The sequence below is a fragment of the Panicum virgatum genome, chromosome 2K (assembly GCF_016808335.1).
Source record: "Panicum virgatum strain AP13 chromosome 2K, P.virgatum_v5, whole genome shotgun sequence".
NCBI classification, from domain to species: domain Eukaryota; kingdom Viridiplantae; phylum Streptophyta; class Magnoliopsida; order Poales; family Poaceae; genus Panicum; species Panicum virgatum.
Window position 1 is genome coordinate 19,658,339 of NC_053137.1, and position 13,380 is coordinate 19,671,718.

The 13,380-nt window shown below is 43.4% G+C and overlaps 2 protein-coding genes and 1 long non-coding RNA gene across 6 annotated transcripts; 2 read left to right on the plus strand and 1 right to left on the minus strand.

Annotated features, from left to right (window-relative positions):
* Positions 1-2,352: 2,352 nt before the first annotated feature.
* LOC120670333 (serine/arginine repetitive matrix protein 1-like) lies at positions 2,353-5,619 on the plus strand. The gene is made up of 5 exons (XM_039950422.1): positions 2,353-2,930; positions 3,934-4,029; positions 4,110-4,158; positions 4,431-4,556; positions 5,207-5,619. The coding sequence occupies exons 1-4, from the start codon at positions 2,442-2,444 to the stop codon at positions 4,520-4,522; spliced, it is 726 nt and encodes a 241-aa protein (XP_039806356.1). The 5' UTR covers positions 2,353-2,441; the 3' UTR covers positions 4,523-4,556; positions 5,207-5,619.
* A 1,304-nt stretch (positions 5,620-6,923) lies between these two features.
* LOC120670344 lies at positions 6,924-8,179 on the minus strand. Its single transcript, XM_039950430.1, has 4 exons — positions 8,040-8,179; positions 7,837-7,890; positions 7,473-7,542; positions 6,924-7,334 (listed from the first exon to the last, which is right to left on the minus strand). Exons 1-4 carry the CDS (start codon positions 8,121-8,123, stop codon positions 7,285-7,287), a joined length of 258 nt encoding a protein of 85 aa, XP_039806364.1. The 5' UTR covers positions 8,124-8,179; the 3' UTR covers positions 6,924-7,284.
* Positions 8,180-8,467: 288 nt separating this feature from the next.
* LOC120670355 lies at positions 8,468-13,053 on the plus strand. Of its 4 annotated transcripts, none has more exons than XR_005673191.1 (5): positions 8,468-8,605; positions 11,636-11,774; positions 11,856-11,990; positions 12,082-12,501; positions 12,587-13,053. It is a non-coding gene; the product is annotated as an uncharacterized LOC120670355 (long non-coding RNA). The 4 variants fall into 4 exon arrangements; XR_005673195.1 differs by having other exon boundaries at positions 12,089-12,501; XR_005673190.1 differs by having other exon boundaries at positions 11,856-12,501.
* The last annotated feature ends 327 nt before the right edge of the window (positions 13,054-13,380 follow it).

Genomic DNA, 13,380 nt, shown 5'->3' on the forward strand with positions numbered 1-13,380 from the left:
GCTAGCTGATAGTCGAACGGTTATGCAGCTACAGTTGACCAAGTAGCTCAAACGAATAAACCGAACATGTCATTTCTCCCGCATACGGCATTCACTTGCCGAGGAGGCTATCAGCTAGTACATCTCTTGTCACAAACTAAGGCCCTGTTTAGATCTTTACAGGTTCTTGCAAAATAAACTAAACACCCCCTAACTAGTAGCACTATTTGACTAGTAGCACTACAATACACAAGCCGAAGTTGCACCAAACGGTCCCATTGTTAACAAATGGCTGGATGACTTGGCAAGTCCGTAATCGGGCCATGTTTAATTCTCAGAAAAATTTCTATAATACCCATCACATCGAATCTTCGGATATATGCATAAAGCATTAGATGTAGTTAAAAAATAACTAATTACATAATTTAACTGTAAACGACGAGATGAATTTTTTAAGTCTAATTAGTCTATAATTGGACATTAATTGCCAAATAACAACAAAAATGCTACAGTACCAAAATTTAAAAATTTTCGCGAACTAAACAAGGCCTAAGAGGGTGCGCTTAGAAAAATTAGTGATATTTGTGCTTATTTTAAGAGGGCAGCAACTCATTTGCACGGTCATAGTTAAATTCACTGACCTGCAACGATGTTTCCTCTTTCCAAATTACTCCCTTCGTCCTAAAAAATAAGTCATCTTAAGGAATTTTAAGATAAATTAATAAAAATATAAAATGATCATATTTGTTCTTATTTATTATCTATATTTGGCATTAATTAATTCTTACATGCAAATACACTTTTCAAATAGGTTAGGATGACTTTTTTTTGACAAATTTTGAATCCTTTGAAAGTAGAGAGTATAGGAGAAACTGATACGAAGTTAGTGTGGAGATGTATGGATGACATGTGGCCCCAAAAACAAGCGGCCCCGAACGGTGTCGTGGCAAGACGTGTGTCCGGTGGAGGTTATACATGTATATCATTATAAAAGATGGCATAGACGTCCATACCACTAAAAAGTTTGGTGATACATTTGTATCATCGTGTTTTTTCATCTTGACCTCTATACTATTCCATCCACAATCTGTTAGAAGTTAACAGATGTAGAAATCGAACATGTGAACCTAATCTAGTAAAATAACCATTTTACCCTTCATCAAATCCTATCATCCCTCCTCCTTCTCACGGGTACCACATCCACACAATTACTCCGCATCCACCCCAGGCGCCGCCCCCATCCCACGCCACCGCCGCCGGTCAGGCCGCCGCCCCGCCCCTCCCCTCCAGATTCGCCTCGCCAGTCGCCACCCGCTCCGCCTACAGCTGCAGAGGCCCGTGTGTGGGGGGTTGCACGGGGGCCTGTGTGGCCGTGGACGCCCCGCGCGTGGGGGCCCGCGTGTTGGGGGGCGCCGCCCCGCTCTCCCCTCCGGGTCTGTGCCTGCAGAGGCCGCCGCCTCTGTCCGCGTGGGGGCGTATGATGCGCAAGTGATGTTAGAGCAATTCTAATAGATTGATTTTTCTCTTTTTCACCGTATAGAGAAATTCTCTTTCTCAATTTCAATATATAAAAGAAGTGCTCCAGCAGATTGATTTCCCCCTCTTTCTATATGGAAAGGGAGATGCGATGTGTCCCCTTTCTATTAGGGATTGGAGAGAAATTATTGGATATTGAGAAAAAATAAAAAAAAAAGAGATGGAAAATCAATTTGCTGGAGTATGTTTTTTCAACATCAATCCTCTATATTGAGAAAAAGTGAAAAGGAGAAAAAAAAATCAATCTGTTGGAGTTGCTGTTAGAGCACCTGCAGTGTAGTCGAGGCTTAGAATTTTTTCTACCACAGCGTGCAAGCATCGGCGCCGAAAAGATCACGGGCCCAATGTCGAAATAAAAAAAAAGAAACTCGGCACAAACAACCTCTACGGCCACTGCTTCATTCACACGTGAAACTAGCTAATGTAGTATTATTTTATTGATTGGATGGAATGAGCATCGACGCCAGTACTGTCCTCGGTGCTTGTATTTCGCAACTGAGCATCGAGTGTTGCAGTGGGAAAAACGATGCTCCAAACAAGAGAGGGAAAAAATTGAGCATCATTTTGGTACCACACTGAGCGGGTGCCTTTAGAATATCACATGTTTTTCTTTTTTATTTAAATAGTACATCATTTTGTCATTCTTTTATTTGTGCAAGAATTAAAAAAATATATCGTATTGCAAACAATATTGCATTTCTACATGCAGTGGCATGGAGTGGCATGAAGCACAAAAAAAAATTGACCCTGTACTCAAACGTTGAAAGGAAAACAGAATGGTGTACATATAATATAAAAGCCTCCGCCCGGCGGCTCTCCCATCGCCCGGGCCCCGGCGCCCGTTCCGTTCCGTTCCTTGCCCCCAGTTCAAACCTCGAAAGCCGAAGCGGAGCGGACAGGCAAACGAAACGAGCAGCGGAGCAGCCATGGGGAGGCCACGAGCGACCCCCGCCGCCGCCTCCAGGCCGAGGCGCAACCCCAAGCCGAAGCAGGACCCCTCCTTCCTCTTCCCGCTCGCGTCGCCGGCGCCCGCGTCGCGCACCCGCACCCGCAAGCGCCCCGTCCGCGGCGGCGCTTCCTCCCCCGCGTCGTCGTCCCCGGGCTCCTCCCCCGCCGACCTCGGCATCAGCTTCCTCTCCTCGCCGGGCTCCTCCGCCTCGCCCCCGAAGCCCAGGGCACGGGCCAAGCCCGCCGCGCGCTCGCCGCTCGTCGCCAGCCCCCGCGTCGCCGCCGCCTCCCCTTCCCCCGCCGTGTCTCCCCAGCCCGCGCCGGCGGCTGGGGCGTCCAGCGTCGGGGACCTCAGGAGCGCCGTCGCCTCGCAGATGGAGGACCTCAAGCGCCGCCTCGACGCGTTCCACTCCCGCGCGCACGCCGACCTCGACGCGTCCTTCTCCCGCGTCTCCAAGCGAATAAAGGTGATCCCAGCCGCCATGAGCCTCTCCCGCGACCCCCTTTCCCTCTCTATCGCGTCGTTAGAGTTTAGTATCGAGCTTCGCGGCTTGCTCCAGACCAGAATCCAGATTGTTGGTTGGTGATGTAGAGCGCTAGCGCGTGGCCTCGGGGGGAACTGGAGATAAACATTGTCACATCACATGAATTGCCTTCGTGTCATTTCCAGATGTCATGATCTCGTATTGTTCATTTGCTTGCAGTCTCGTATCTCCGTCATGATCTGAAATTGTAGAAACTCTGTTTATTAGCATATCTGAAATTGTCTTTGTTGTGCTGAATATCTGATATGAGGTTACTATATCTGAATTTGTACAATTGATATATGATGGTTGAGGTTACTGTATCTGAGTTTCTAAAATTGATATATGTGGTTACTATATTTGAGTTTCTGCAATTTAACAAGCTCAAATGTGTAATTTGCTTGTGGGGGATATCTGATATGGAAGATGTTTTGCATCATTGGAATCCATGAAAATCAGTAGCTTATCTGGATCTCTTCCCTTTAGAGTCTTGCAGCATTAGTATACACTTTTTTTTTTGGTATAAGAGTTCAAGTTTTGTAGTGTTGTAACATGAAATGGCATTGAATGAGGCAAGCTTCTTTGTATTCTAAACTTCTTGGTACCAATGTATTTGTATCTGCTTTGCCAGTTCACTACAGGGGACAGTTTTCCATGTCAGTGAAAAATGTGATTAGTTTCCTTGGAGCATTTTGGAGATCCATTGAATTATAATTATAATTTCAATTGACACAATAACGTGGTCAAATAGATTTCATTTACTCTCCTAACTGGTAGTTCATTCATGTAGGTTAAATTTTGTTAGATGGCTTGGTGAGCTTATCCATGCAGATTTTGTATTAACAATGCATTTTCCACCCCAAAATGCTAATACACATATAATGCATTTTCTGTGCTTCTGGTGTTTTATTTTCTCTAACATATGTAAGATCTTAATTCTTTTCAGACCCAAAACCAGACCTGTCAGCAACTAACAGATGAAGTTGACAAGGAGTACAAGAAGATGTCTGATAATATAAAACAAAGTTCTGAGATTGTCAAGGTACACATTTATGAGGCCTTTCTGCATCTGAAATTTCCTATTCATTTATTTGGATCCTAATGTTTCTTTGCCGTTTTCAGGCAAAGTTCAAGCAGATCATTGCAGAGGCACAGTCATCCACGACTCGTGGTACTACACACATACTTCAAAATATGTCTCTATCTCTTCTACTTGACACCACTGTCTTGCTTACAAAATTAACACATACTAGATTGGAGAATATGGTCATAGCTAAATATGTGATAGGTGAAAGGCAGGACATATCAATTATCATGTTATGTTTCTCTGATTTAACACTCATGATTAGGTTGATCCTAAACTATCTTGCAGTTGCAGTAAATATTTATTCAACTCTAATTTATGTTGGCCTTTCTCCATTCTCATTTGTCTCTAATAATTAGTGTGCAAGGTGACTATCCCTGAGATGACAAAATCTGTGGAGAAAGCTATTGATGGTCTTCGTAGCCGTTATAATATCTCAATGCCAGCTTAGTTACCAGTTCAAGTTCTGTTCACTACACTTCTGAGTAAGTATCAATACCCTCTGATTAATTGATTATTGATTTATCCCTAATCTTTAGTTCAGTATGACTAGTTGACTACTTTTGCTAAATTAGTTGTATGAGGATGCGTTTATCTTATCAATACTTTCTAATCTTAGTATCACTAACATGTTGTTTAGCATCGTCCCTTTGCTGAACTTTGCTATGCTCTGATATCATTTCCCCTATGTAACGAACAAGTCAGGAATGCGAAAACTATGTAATAACCTCTGTTGACAACATTTTTTGTAAGTAGTGTTTGGAACTTAGAAGTCCACTTCTGTTGCTGTAAGTAGTGTTTGAAATGCAATGCAACTTATAACTTGGTTCTGTGTAACATTTTCAAGTTAGGCCTTGTAATTAGATGTCACTTTCTTCTATCTTGAGACTTGAGGTCAATGATGATCTATTTCATCTTGCTCCACTCTATAGTAGTTATATTGCCCAATAAAAAAGCAATGTGCTCGCACCTCTTGGGTGTGCATATGGATGCAGTATCCTGTGTCCTACTTTTATCTAATTGATTTTGTTAAAGCTCATGTCCAACATATCGATTTTTTTCCCTATACGATATATGGCAATGCAGGCAACTAATTCTATCTGAAACCTGCTCCTGTATTTTCTTTCCTTTGCAGATAGCCTTCTTCACATCAATTGGACCGTTGAATCCTTGTTCGGGATGGTGTGGTCGTTGTTTTGATATCTATAGATAATCAGCAGAGTACAGACAGCATAGAAACATCGAATGTTAGTTCATCAGCATAGGAATAAGCACGTAATATCAAGAGAGTTTATCAGTATCTTTATCCAATCCCCCCCCCCCCCCCCCCGACTTTCAGAAGTATTCATTCAGTTGCAAAGCAGCCCATCGTTTGTTAAACTGTTGTTCCCTCTGAGATTCCTAAACACTATCAACACCAACGTAATGTAATGCTTACTACTCCATAGTTATTTTCCTGATAACTATGTGGTATGAGTTTCCGCATACTCTGCTCCCTCGTAAAGATGAAGATTGAGGATGAACTTTTCTATGACCATCCAAAACTCATACCCCATTTGACTTGCCTTATTTTTGCATGCTATTGATGCACCATTTTTTTTGTGGTATTAATATTGCCTTCCCATATACAAACAAACCTGAATCAGTGTAGCTGACAGCAACGCCGCTGATGCGCTGTTACATCTGCACTTCTGCAGCAGTTGCAAGGAACACAAATATGTTCAATGCTGTGCCAGTGACAGCATACATCACTACTTCTGCTGCAGTGGCAGCTAGCCAGCTAGCAAGTGACAGAAGTATTTTTTTTTTTGCGGAGAAAGGATGCATTATATTAAAAAAAGCGGTCGCACAGTACACCCTTACTTGCACAAAGGCCCCTAAAGGTTAGGCAAATTACAAAGAAGCCTCTGGTAACAGTGCCGTCTTCCTCCTTTGTCAGGATACGCTGGTGGCCATCATCCTCTCGCCGAGGAAGTCGCTGCAGCTGCAAACCACTCGCCGGTACCCTCCAGAGCAAAGATCGAACTCCAAACCTTGGATTGCTGCAAGAAGTACTCGATACTTGAACATCAGCCGTCAGATCTTTGAGTCTGGTACTTCTCGTCGCCACCACAAGCCCAGCAGCCCCAGCTCGAACCATCGCCGCCAGGAGACAGCGCGCATCGCACCACCAAAGGCAGGAAGAGGACAAGGCCAGCAGGTGCCGGGCCAAAGCTCCTATATAAGAACCGACTCTCTCCATAGCTCCCGCCGGATCTACAGAGGCGAGCAGCTCGAACCTCACAGGTCCGCCGCCGCCATCGGAGTGCATGGCGACGAGGTGGACGAAGACCTGGAGGAGCTTATTCCGTTGTGGCCGCGCCGCCCCCACCAAGCAAACGCCGCCGGAAACATACCTCATGTTGCTACCGCCGCCGATACAGGAGAAGAAGCAGAGTTCATCCCGAAAACCGGCGAACCCACAGCAGCAGAGGACAAGCACCCCCATCGATGGACCAGGAAGGTCCAACGGGAGCAAAAGAAGCCGCCATGAAGTCCTCGCCGCCAGTAACGCGTCGCCGGCAGACAACCCGTCCCGACGTCGGCGACCTCACCGGCACACCAAAGCTACTAGCTAGATACCTAAGAAAGCAGCTAAACCTACACCGGACGTCGATCCGTTCGATTCCCCGCTCCACAACGCCGCCGGAGCGGACGCCGGAGGAGGGGAATCGCACGGATCGACGCCGGAAGCCGGAATCGCCCCTGAATCGCCTGCTAGCACTGTAGATGGGAACGGGCAGATAGACACGGATCTTTTATTATCCGCCAGCAAGTGACAGAAGTATGATCGCAATTGGCGAGAGAATTGGTTGACAGGACCGCAATCAGCAGGGCAAACTACTTCAATAACAACATCCAACCTCAGACCAGGCAGTAACAACCCTTTACTAAAACAACCTCTACATTGGTCGGTCTCACATAATTTGTTTCCTATCCCTGTTTGCAATCAGCAAAACTGTAGTCGCATCACTATAACACTACAGAAAAGCTAGTGGAACTGCATATTTGTATCTCACATTCTCAAGCAAAAAATGAGTAGCATTACACATGGATTAGGTCCACAAGGCACAACATGAGCAACGAGGCGATGGAAAAGTGTTCTTGAATGCTTGATTGTGTTGCAACTTGCAAGAGCCAACATTTGCAGGAGCTGGTGCCATCCTACATTCCTCAGGCCTGGTTCAGCTTGCTCAACCCAGCCTTCGCCAGGTCAAGTTGCTCTGAGAGAATCATAAGACCAGAGTCATGTCAGACAAGTTGCTCAGAGAGAATCATAAGACCAGAGTCATGTGAGACAGTGCAGACTAAGAGGAGGAGAAAGATGCAATGCATTAGTGGCGATTGGCGTTTCGGCATACTCTGCTCCCTCGTGACCACCGATTTGACGCTCTTGCGGAAGAAGATGTTGCCGGCCTTCTGGTACACCGCCTGTTGCAAACCAACAAACAAGAAACTGCTGAGCAAAGGAGAGAGCTGGTTGCGATACAGCAAGCTGCTGAATGTTTGATGCATTAAGCATATCCAGCAAATTGGAGAATCGAAGGTGTTGCTAGTACTTTGTGCTCGCCATCTGATGAAGAACTGGCTTACTGAAACAAGGCTATGCAATTGTAGCATCAGTGTATCATTAGCCAACACCCTAGTTGCCACTGCTAATTTGGTACCATCTCAGCTGGACAGCTGCTGAAAGAAATGAGAAATCGCACAGGGGAAGAGGCTGACCCGGGAAGGATGCAGGTTCTGGAGCTCCGCGATCGCCACCTCGTGCGCCCGTATCTTCGCCGACCAACCAAAGCAAATCCAAACGGAAAATTATTTTTGCTGTCGCCAGCCGAAATCGAAGAACAAGAACTGAAAGCTCAAAGCTCGGAAGAAAACTACAAGAAACACCAGAGGGGATGAAAGTAAGGAGAGGTTGAGTATACCTCCTTCATGAGCTCCACCTTTTTCTCCAAATCCTCCTTCGCCGGTGCCGGCCCCGTCGTCTCCGCCGCCGCCGCCGCCGCCATCTCTGTCCGCGCGCCGAGAGAACCCTTCGCCGGAAAGACCTCGAGACAGACGCAAGACAAACGACGTTGAAGCCCAGTCAACGAGTAATTTTATGGGAGGCCGGATGGCACAGCCCAGGCCCAACTCCTCGGTTTTCAGTTTCAGGGCCCAAGAAACCCACCAATGGATTCTCTCACTGGCGTCGCAGCTTCCGTCCATCCCCCACCGCCGGCGAGCTTACGCCCATCCCATCCTCCGGGCTACTCCCAGTCCAACGAAGTCATCGTCAGAGCGTCCAACGCCGCTAACGTTACCAGGCACCTTCAGGAGTTGCAGCCGGGACAAGAGGGCAGGGCAGGGAAGCCTCCGGTCCGCCGCAGCGGGCCGGGTGGGGTGGGCTCGCGGCCTTGGCGACGCAGGTGGCCGAGATGGAGGAGGAAGGCGAGGTCCGGGTCACGTCCCGGGTGTGGCGTTTCCTGTAGTAGGCCAGCGAGAAAGCTCGGTGAGTAGTTTCTTGGTTCAGAACTTCAGAGCTCGGTGACTCGTTTTTACATGCTTCAGTTGTTCTTCAGACTTAGAAGCAGCTTACTGCTTACCAGGTTGCCAACTGCCATTGCTTCCAAAAGTTGTATAGTGTCCCTCTGCATTAGTTTTATGAGTCTCAGTAAATGGTGGGAGTGATCCCACTTTTGAAGTTCCTATAGATGCAAGTAGATCTTCTAAAGGTGTAAGTGAATTTCCATGTGCTTTGGTCAACTAAATGCTACCAGAGGGCGTGCTTCTCTTTGGAAACAAATATGCACATGAATTCAGCCTAGCAAAAAATCGATCTGGAACTTCAACTGATTACTGAGCCTTAACTTTGCGACTCATACATTTGCTCAAAAAAAACAAAAATGCCACTCATACTCTTTCATTTAATAGAAAATGTGTATATTCAGATATGTTATTTGGAAAATAATACTAGACAAGTTCATTTGAGCTATCCCTCGTATCTCGTGTTAAGTGTTACAAAATTATAGTTCATTGCATAATATTCAGATAATGTAAAATGTAAATGGGTGGGGTGGTTGGGGGGGGGTGTAATGTACCAACCATCTTCGGCAATGGCAATAAAAATCTGACAATATCACCAGCTACAACACCCACCGAGGAGAAAGCAAGATGAACTGCTAGATGCACACCTTACTCAGGAACTGTGCTATGGTATGATCATAGTTAAAATAGAAATCTTGAAGGATCTTAGATGCTGCCAGCTCCGTGCAAATAATATACAAACCTTTTGATAAGATGTGATCACCACTGGATAAGTTTGACAGTTAGTTTATGTCGAAATATACTAATATGGTAGTAACAAGAATAAAATATTATATTCTGAAAGTATAGTGTAGAATAATATTAGTATATTCACATGATTTGTAGAAGCAATTTTACTTGTTTAGTTTTTTTTTAACTTTTTTGCAGTCCACGTTATGCAACTTTGACCTCTCCTTTTAATAACTTCACATAAGTACATGTGAATATTTTTTAATTTTATGAAAGAATTTTGAAAGAAAAATCAGTTATTATAATTTCATAGCTAATTGATAGTTTTAGATACATTATTAGTGGTCAAACTAGTTTGCTGGCCTGGACTCAGCGACAATAAACAAAGCATAAAGGAGCTGAGTATATATTGGCTGTCAAAAATCAAAATTAAGGAAACTGTTATTTATTTTAGGGTGGAGGTAACATAATGTATAGGGTCGTTCCCAATTTCCAGTGTTGATATGACTAAGAGGTAAAATTAAGGATTGTTATATAAGGAAGATGGTCAAATCCAATCAATACTCTATTTTGGATGGCAGTCTTCAGCTTATGCTTGAAGTGTAGACCTCATTACCAATTATCTAACGTGCTTATTTTAGACACTTAGTCATAAAACAATACCAAGTTGTTTGAGAAACCAACGGGGCAAAAAACAAAAAGTTAGTTGACACATTAGTAGTATATCAATTTTTGTTGAAATTTAAAATTGGTCAATAGATGAAAACGAAATAGCTGACATCCTTGCAGAAGGAGCTATAAAGTCTCCAAATGATGAAGTACAAGTTACTTGCTCTGGGCACTGCCCAGTGTAAGTAAACTGGCTAACTGGCCATAATTAACCAAGTTTTTGTATAATCACTAGCACCAAATGAACTTTTAGGGGTGGTGTACCTTTAAAAAATGAAGTGTCAAATCTGTGAAATAAATAAATAATCCTGGAGGATAAGGCTGGACATCGGTATTGCTGTTAATTCACTGAGCCAGATCTGTAGCAATTGTGACTAGATTTATGCACATGGACCACGCCAGCTAATTGCAAATTTCCAATGAGATTACATTTCATTTGCTCAAGTTGCTCAATGGTTTCTTGCAACCTGGGATATTCTATTGAAGTTTATTTTACCTGGATGCTCTTTTTACCAGCCCGGTATTTGCAACTGTTTGAGTAACCTTTCTGCTACAAGATACTTCTTCACTAATTTTTTAAAATTATGGGTTCATGTTGTATATCTTTGCTTTTCAGATGTGATAGAAGTACTCATTTTCGAAGATATATGTTTGCTATTTCTTTAAAATTCAAATGATTTCTTGTCAGGACTCAGGAATGCATGATCAGGTGTGATGTGTAATACTACAACAAAATGATAGAGCAAATCTATCTCCTTTGTCAAATGATTAAGGATTCAAAATTTTGCAATCTATTTCTAAACATTCGTGTATAACCTGTGGCGCTAGTTTTACATTGCCATCCAACAAAGTGATAGCACAAGAAATCTTTCTTCAGTATTTCAAAAGTGAGGGCCTGCTATCATGCACGCCTTGGCCTGTGGTTGCTAGCCACAACCAGAACCTTCAAGTCTTCCTTTTGTGTACCATATCTCATATCTGAACAAATTAGTTTTTGCTCGTGTTAGCTGGGATGTGGACTGAGTGAAAGTGCTAAGATCGAGAAAATAATCTAACATAATGCTTGCACTTCCTTTAAGCGCATTGGAACTGTGAGAGGTTAGGTTATGTGGTTAACAAAGGACAAAAGAGAGAAAATAGAAGCAAATGTGCATGTACGCCTTAAATTTGCAACAAGAAATCTAGGAAACACCAACTCTGTACTAAAATGGGGCTATGCTCTTTGAGTTTTTGTGCTTATCTTTTTCATTTCCTACAAGGCTTTGCACTATTATCAATTTTTTGTCTGCTTAGTAAAAGAAAGGGGGGTGGAGGATGAACTTCAGTCTTGATTACTATGAAAAACTGAATCGACATTTACTAGTTACAATTTCATGTGATGTTGGTGCTGTATATATGGCAGATTTGCTCTGTCCAGAGCAAGAGAATGAAAACTGATGTATGCTAGGGAAATGTTTGAAAGCAAACCTATGCTCCTTCAAAAGTCTCAGTGACAATATCTCCTGTGTATTCTGGTGTTCTTTATCTACTGCAAACGTGATGCAACTAATTTATGTCATTTCCTTTGTTGAAAAATGTGTTATGTATTTCTCTCCAGAACGAAATCATATCTCTTGCAACAAAATGCTGGCCTGGTGAACCAATTGTGTCATTACGGATGCAAGATCCTTGACAACTCTAGCTAGGACTTGGAGACCTGTCTATCATGGGTGCTTTGGCAGAGAAGGATTTCAGAGGTGAAACAGCTGACTGCTCATTACAGATCGTAAATTATGTTCAAATAATGGTTTCATACCTATTTGTCTTTACTTGCGTAGACTCCCGAAAAAACTGAGAGTATATATCCTATGTACAATGTTCGCTTTAGAATCAACCAGCAGAAAAAGATGGGAGCCATGAACAGCCCATGAACAGTAATTCTGAAACTGTACCAACCAAGATGGCAACCTCAGGTAACAAAAGATTATGCCAAGAAAACATCACAATTTTACAGCTATATTCAGTAGACTATCATTCTCCCGATTAATTTTATTTTCTTGTAAGGGTGAAGTTCACCATCACGTCAGTGGAAACCAACTAGCTCAAAAAGAGGCAACAAGAGTTTCTCAAGATGAACTTACGGTAGCTTTGCAGTGACAGAACGCTAGATGACATGAAGTGATATTGGCTCGGCTCACCTCTGGTGCTCGTGCAGTTTGCTGTCGCTGCGAGATGAGCCAAGTCAATACCATGCCATGTCTTCTCATTCTTTGCTCTTGGCTCTCTTCGCCTGAATGCTCCTTCACTCCATCACTTGGGTCCCTTTATAGAGCAGCCATGAATAGTTTAAGATGACAGTTGTCTGTTTGTCATGCCTGGTGCAGGGCAGGCTTGAGATGGGAGACAATAGACGCTGACCAGTCCAATGAACAGGCACTGGAATGGACCGTCAGCTGAAACAGCTGGAAATTCGATCGGAATCCAGTAAGAAATCACTCGACTGATTATTTACAAAAGAAACCTTTTGTATCAAATTGCTAGACTGTTGACTCCAAGGGTTGCATTGCAGGAATCTATCAAACAAGTGCACCCATTCAAAAGGGCTTGGAAATATCCTCAAGAGTCCGGTTCTTGCTGGCGAGAAGGCAACAAAGTTGGAGCTGAAGTGTGCTGCGAAAACGAAGCCTCCATTTTCATTGCTTTTGACAGGGTCAGTGACTAGTTTTTCAGGCCGGCCGTGTGTTGTCCCCTTGTGAATCGGTCGGGATAACTTAGAATAGCTCGGCCAAAGCAAACCGACCATTGTTAAAATTCACTGGCCTCAACTAACATAGTTTTTTGTTTTTTAGATTAAACATAGTTTTTTTGTGGGAGGCTGCTATGCTGCTGCCTCACCACAACTATCACGTTACATGTTACTTAATCTGGAAATGTCATGTAGTGTGACAAACTTGTACAGGTTGTCCTGTAACCGTGTGCATTTTGTCCTACTTTTTCAGTTGTTCAGATTTGGATTAGATATATTCCTTCCTCTGATTCAGGCACTTGCATAACTAATCAGTAAAATCGATGTCTCATCTGCCCTTGTGTTTCTTGATCTATACCCATGTCAGTTTCTAACACTAGAAATAACTTCAAGTTTGAGCAGTTTTCAAACATTTAATTTTTCTCTGTGTACAGTTCTTCAAAGGAATTTTGTAGCAAAAATGGTAAGCAGATTTCATATTCGTTCCGAGTCCAGTGAAATAGGATGCAGATATAGCTTGCATAAAATACCTATTCACCCATCCAAACAAACCGGGCCTGCACTATACAAGCCTGGCTAGCTCAGCATCCAGTTTTGATAGATATATTTCCATATGG

Bases quoted from the DNA above. Each gene is read 5' to 3' on its own strand.
- LOC120670333 (XM_039950422.1), top strand. From the start codon at position 2,442: ATGGGGAGGCCACGAGCGACCCCCGCCGCCGCCTCCAGGCCGAGGCGC. The intron at 2,931-3,933 runs GTGATCCCAGCC...AATTCTTTTCAG, and splicing joins GCGTCTCCAAGCGAATAAAG to ACCCAAAACCAGACCTGTCA. The intron at 4,030-4,109 runs GTACACATTTAT...TGCCGTTTTCAG, and splicing joins AAAGTTCTGAGATTGTCAAG to GCAAAGTTCAAGCAGATCAT.
- LOC120670344 (XM_039950430.1), bottom strand. From the start codon at position 8,123: ATGGCGGCGGCGGCGGCGGCGGAGACGACGGGGCCGGCACCGGCGAAG. The intron at 7,891-8,039 runs GTATACTCAACC...TGGTCGGCGAAG, and splicing joins AGGTGGAGCTCATGAAGGAG to ATACGGGCGCACGAGGTGGC. The intron at 7,543-7,836 runs GTCAGCCTCTTC...GGTTTGCAACAG, and splicing joins AGAACCTGCATCCTTCCCGG to GCGGTGTACCAGAAGGCCGG.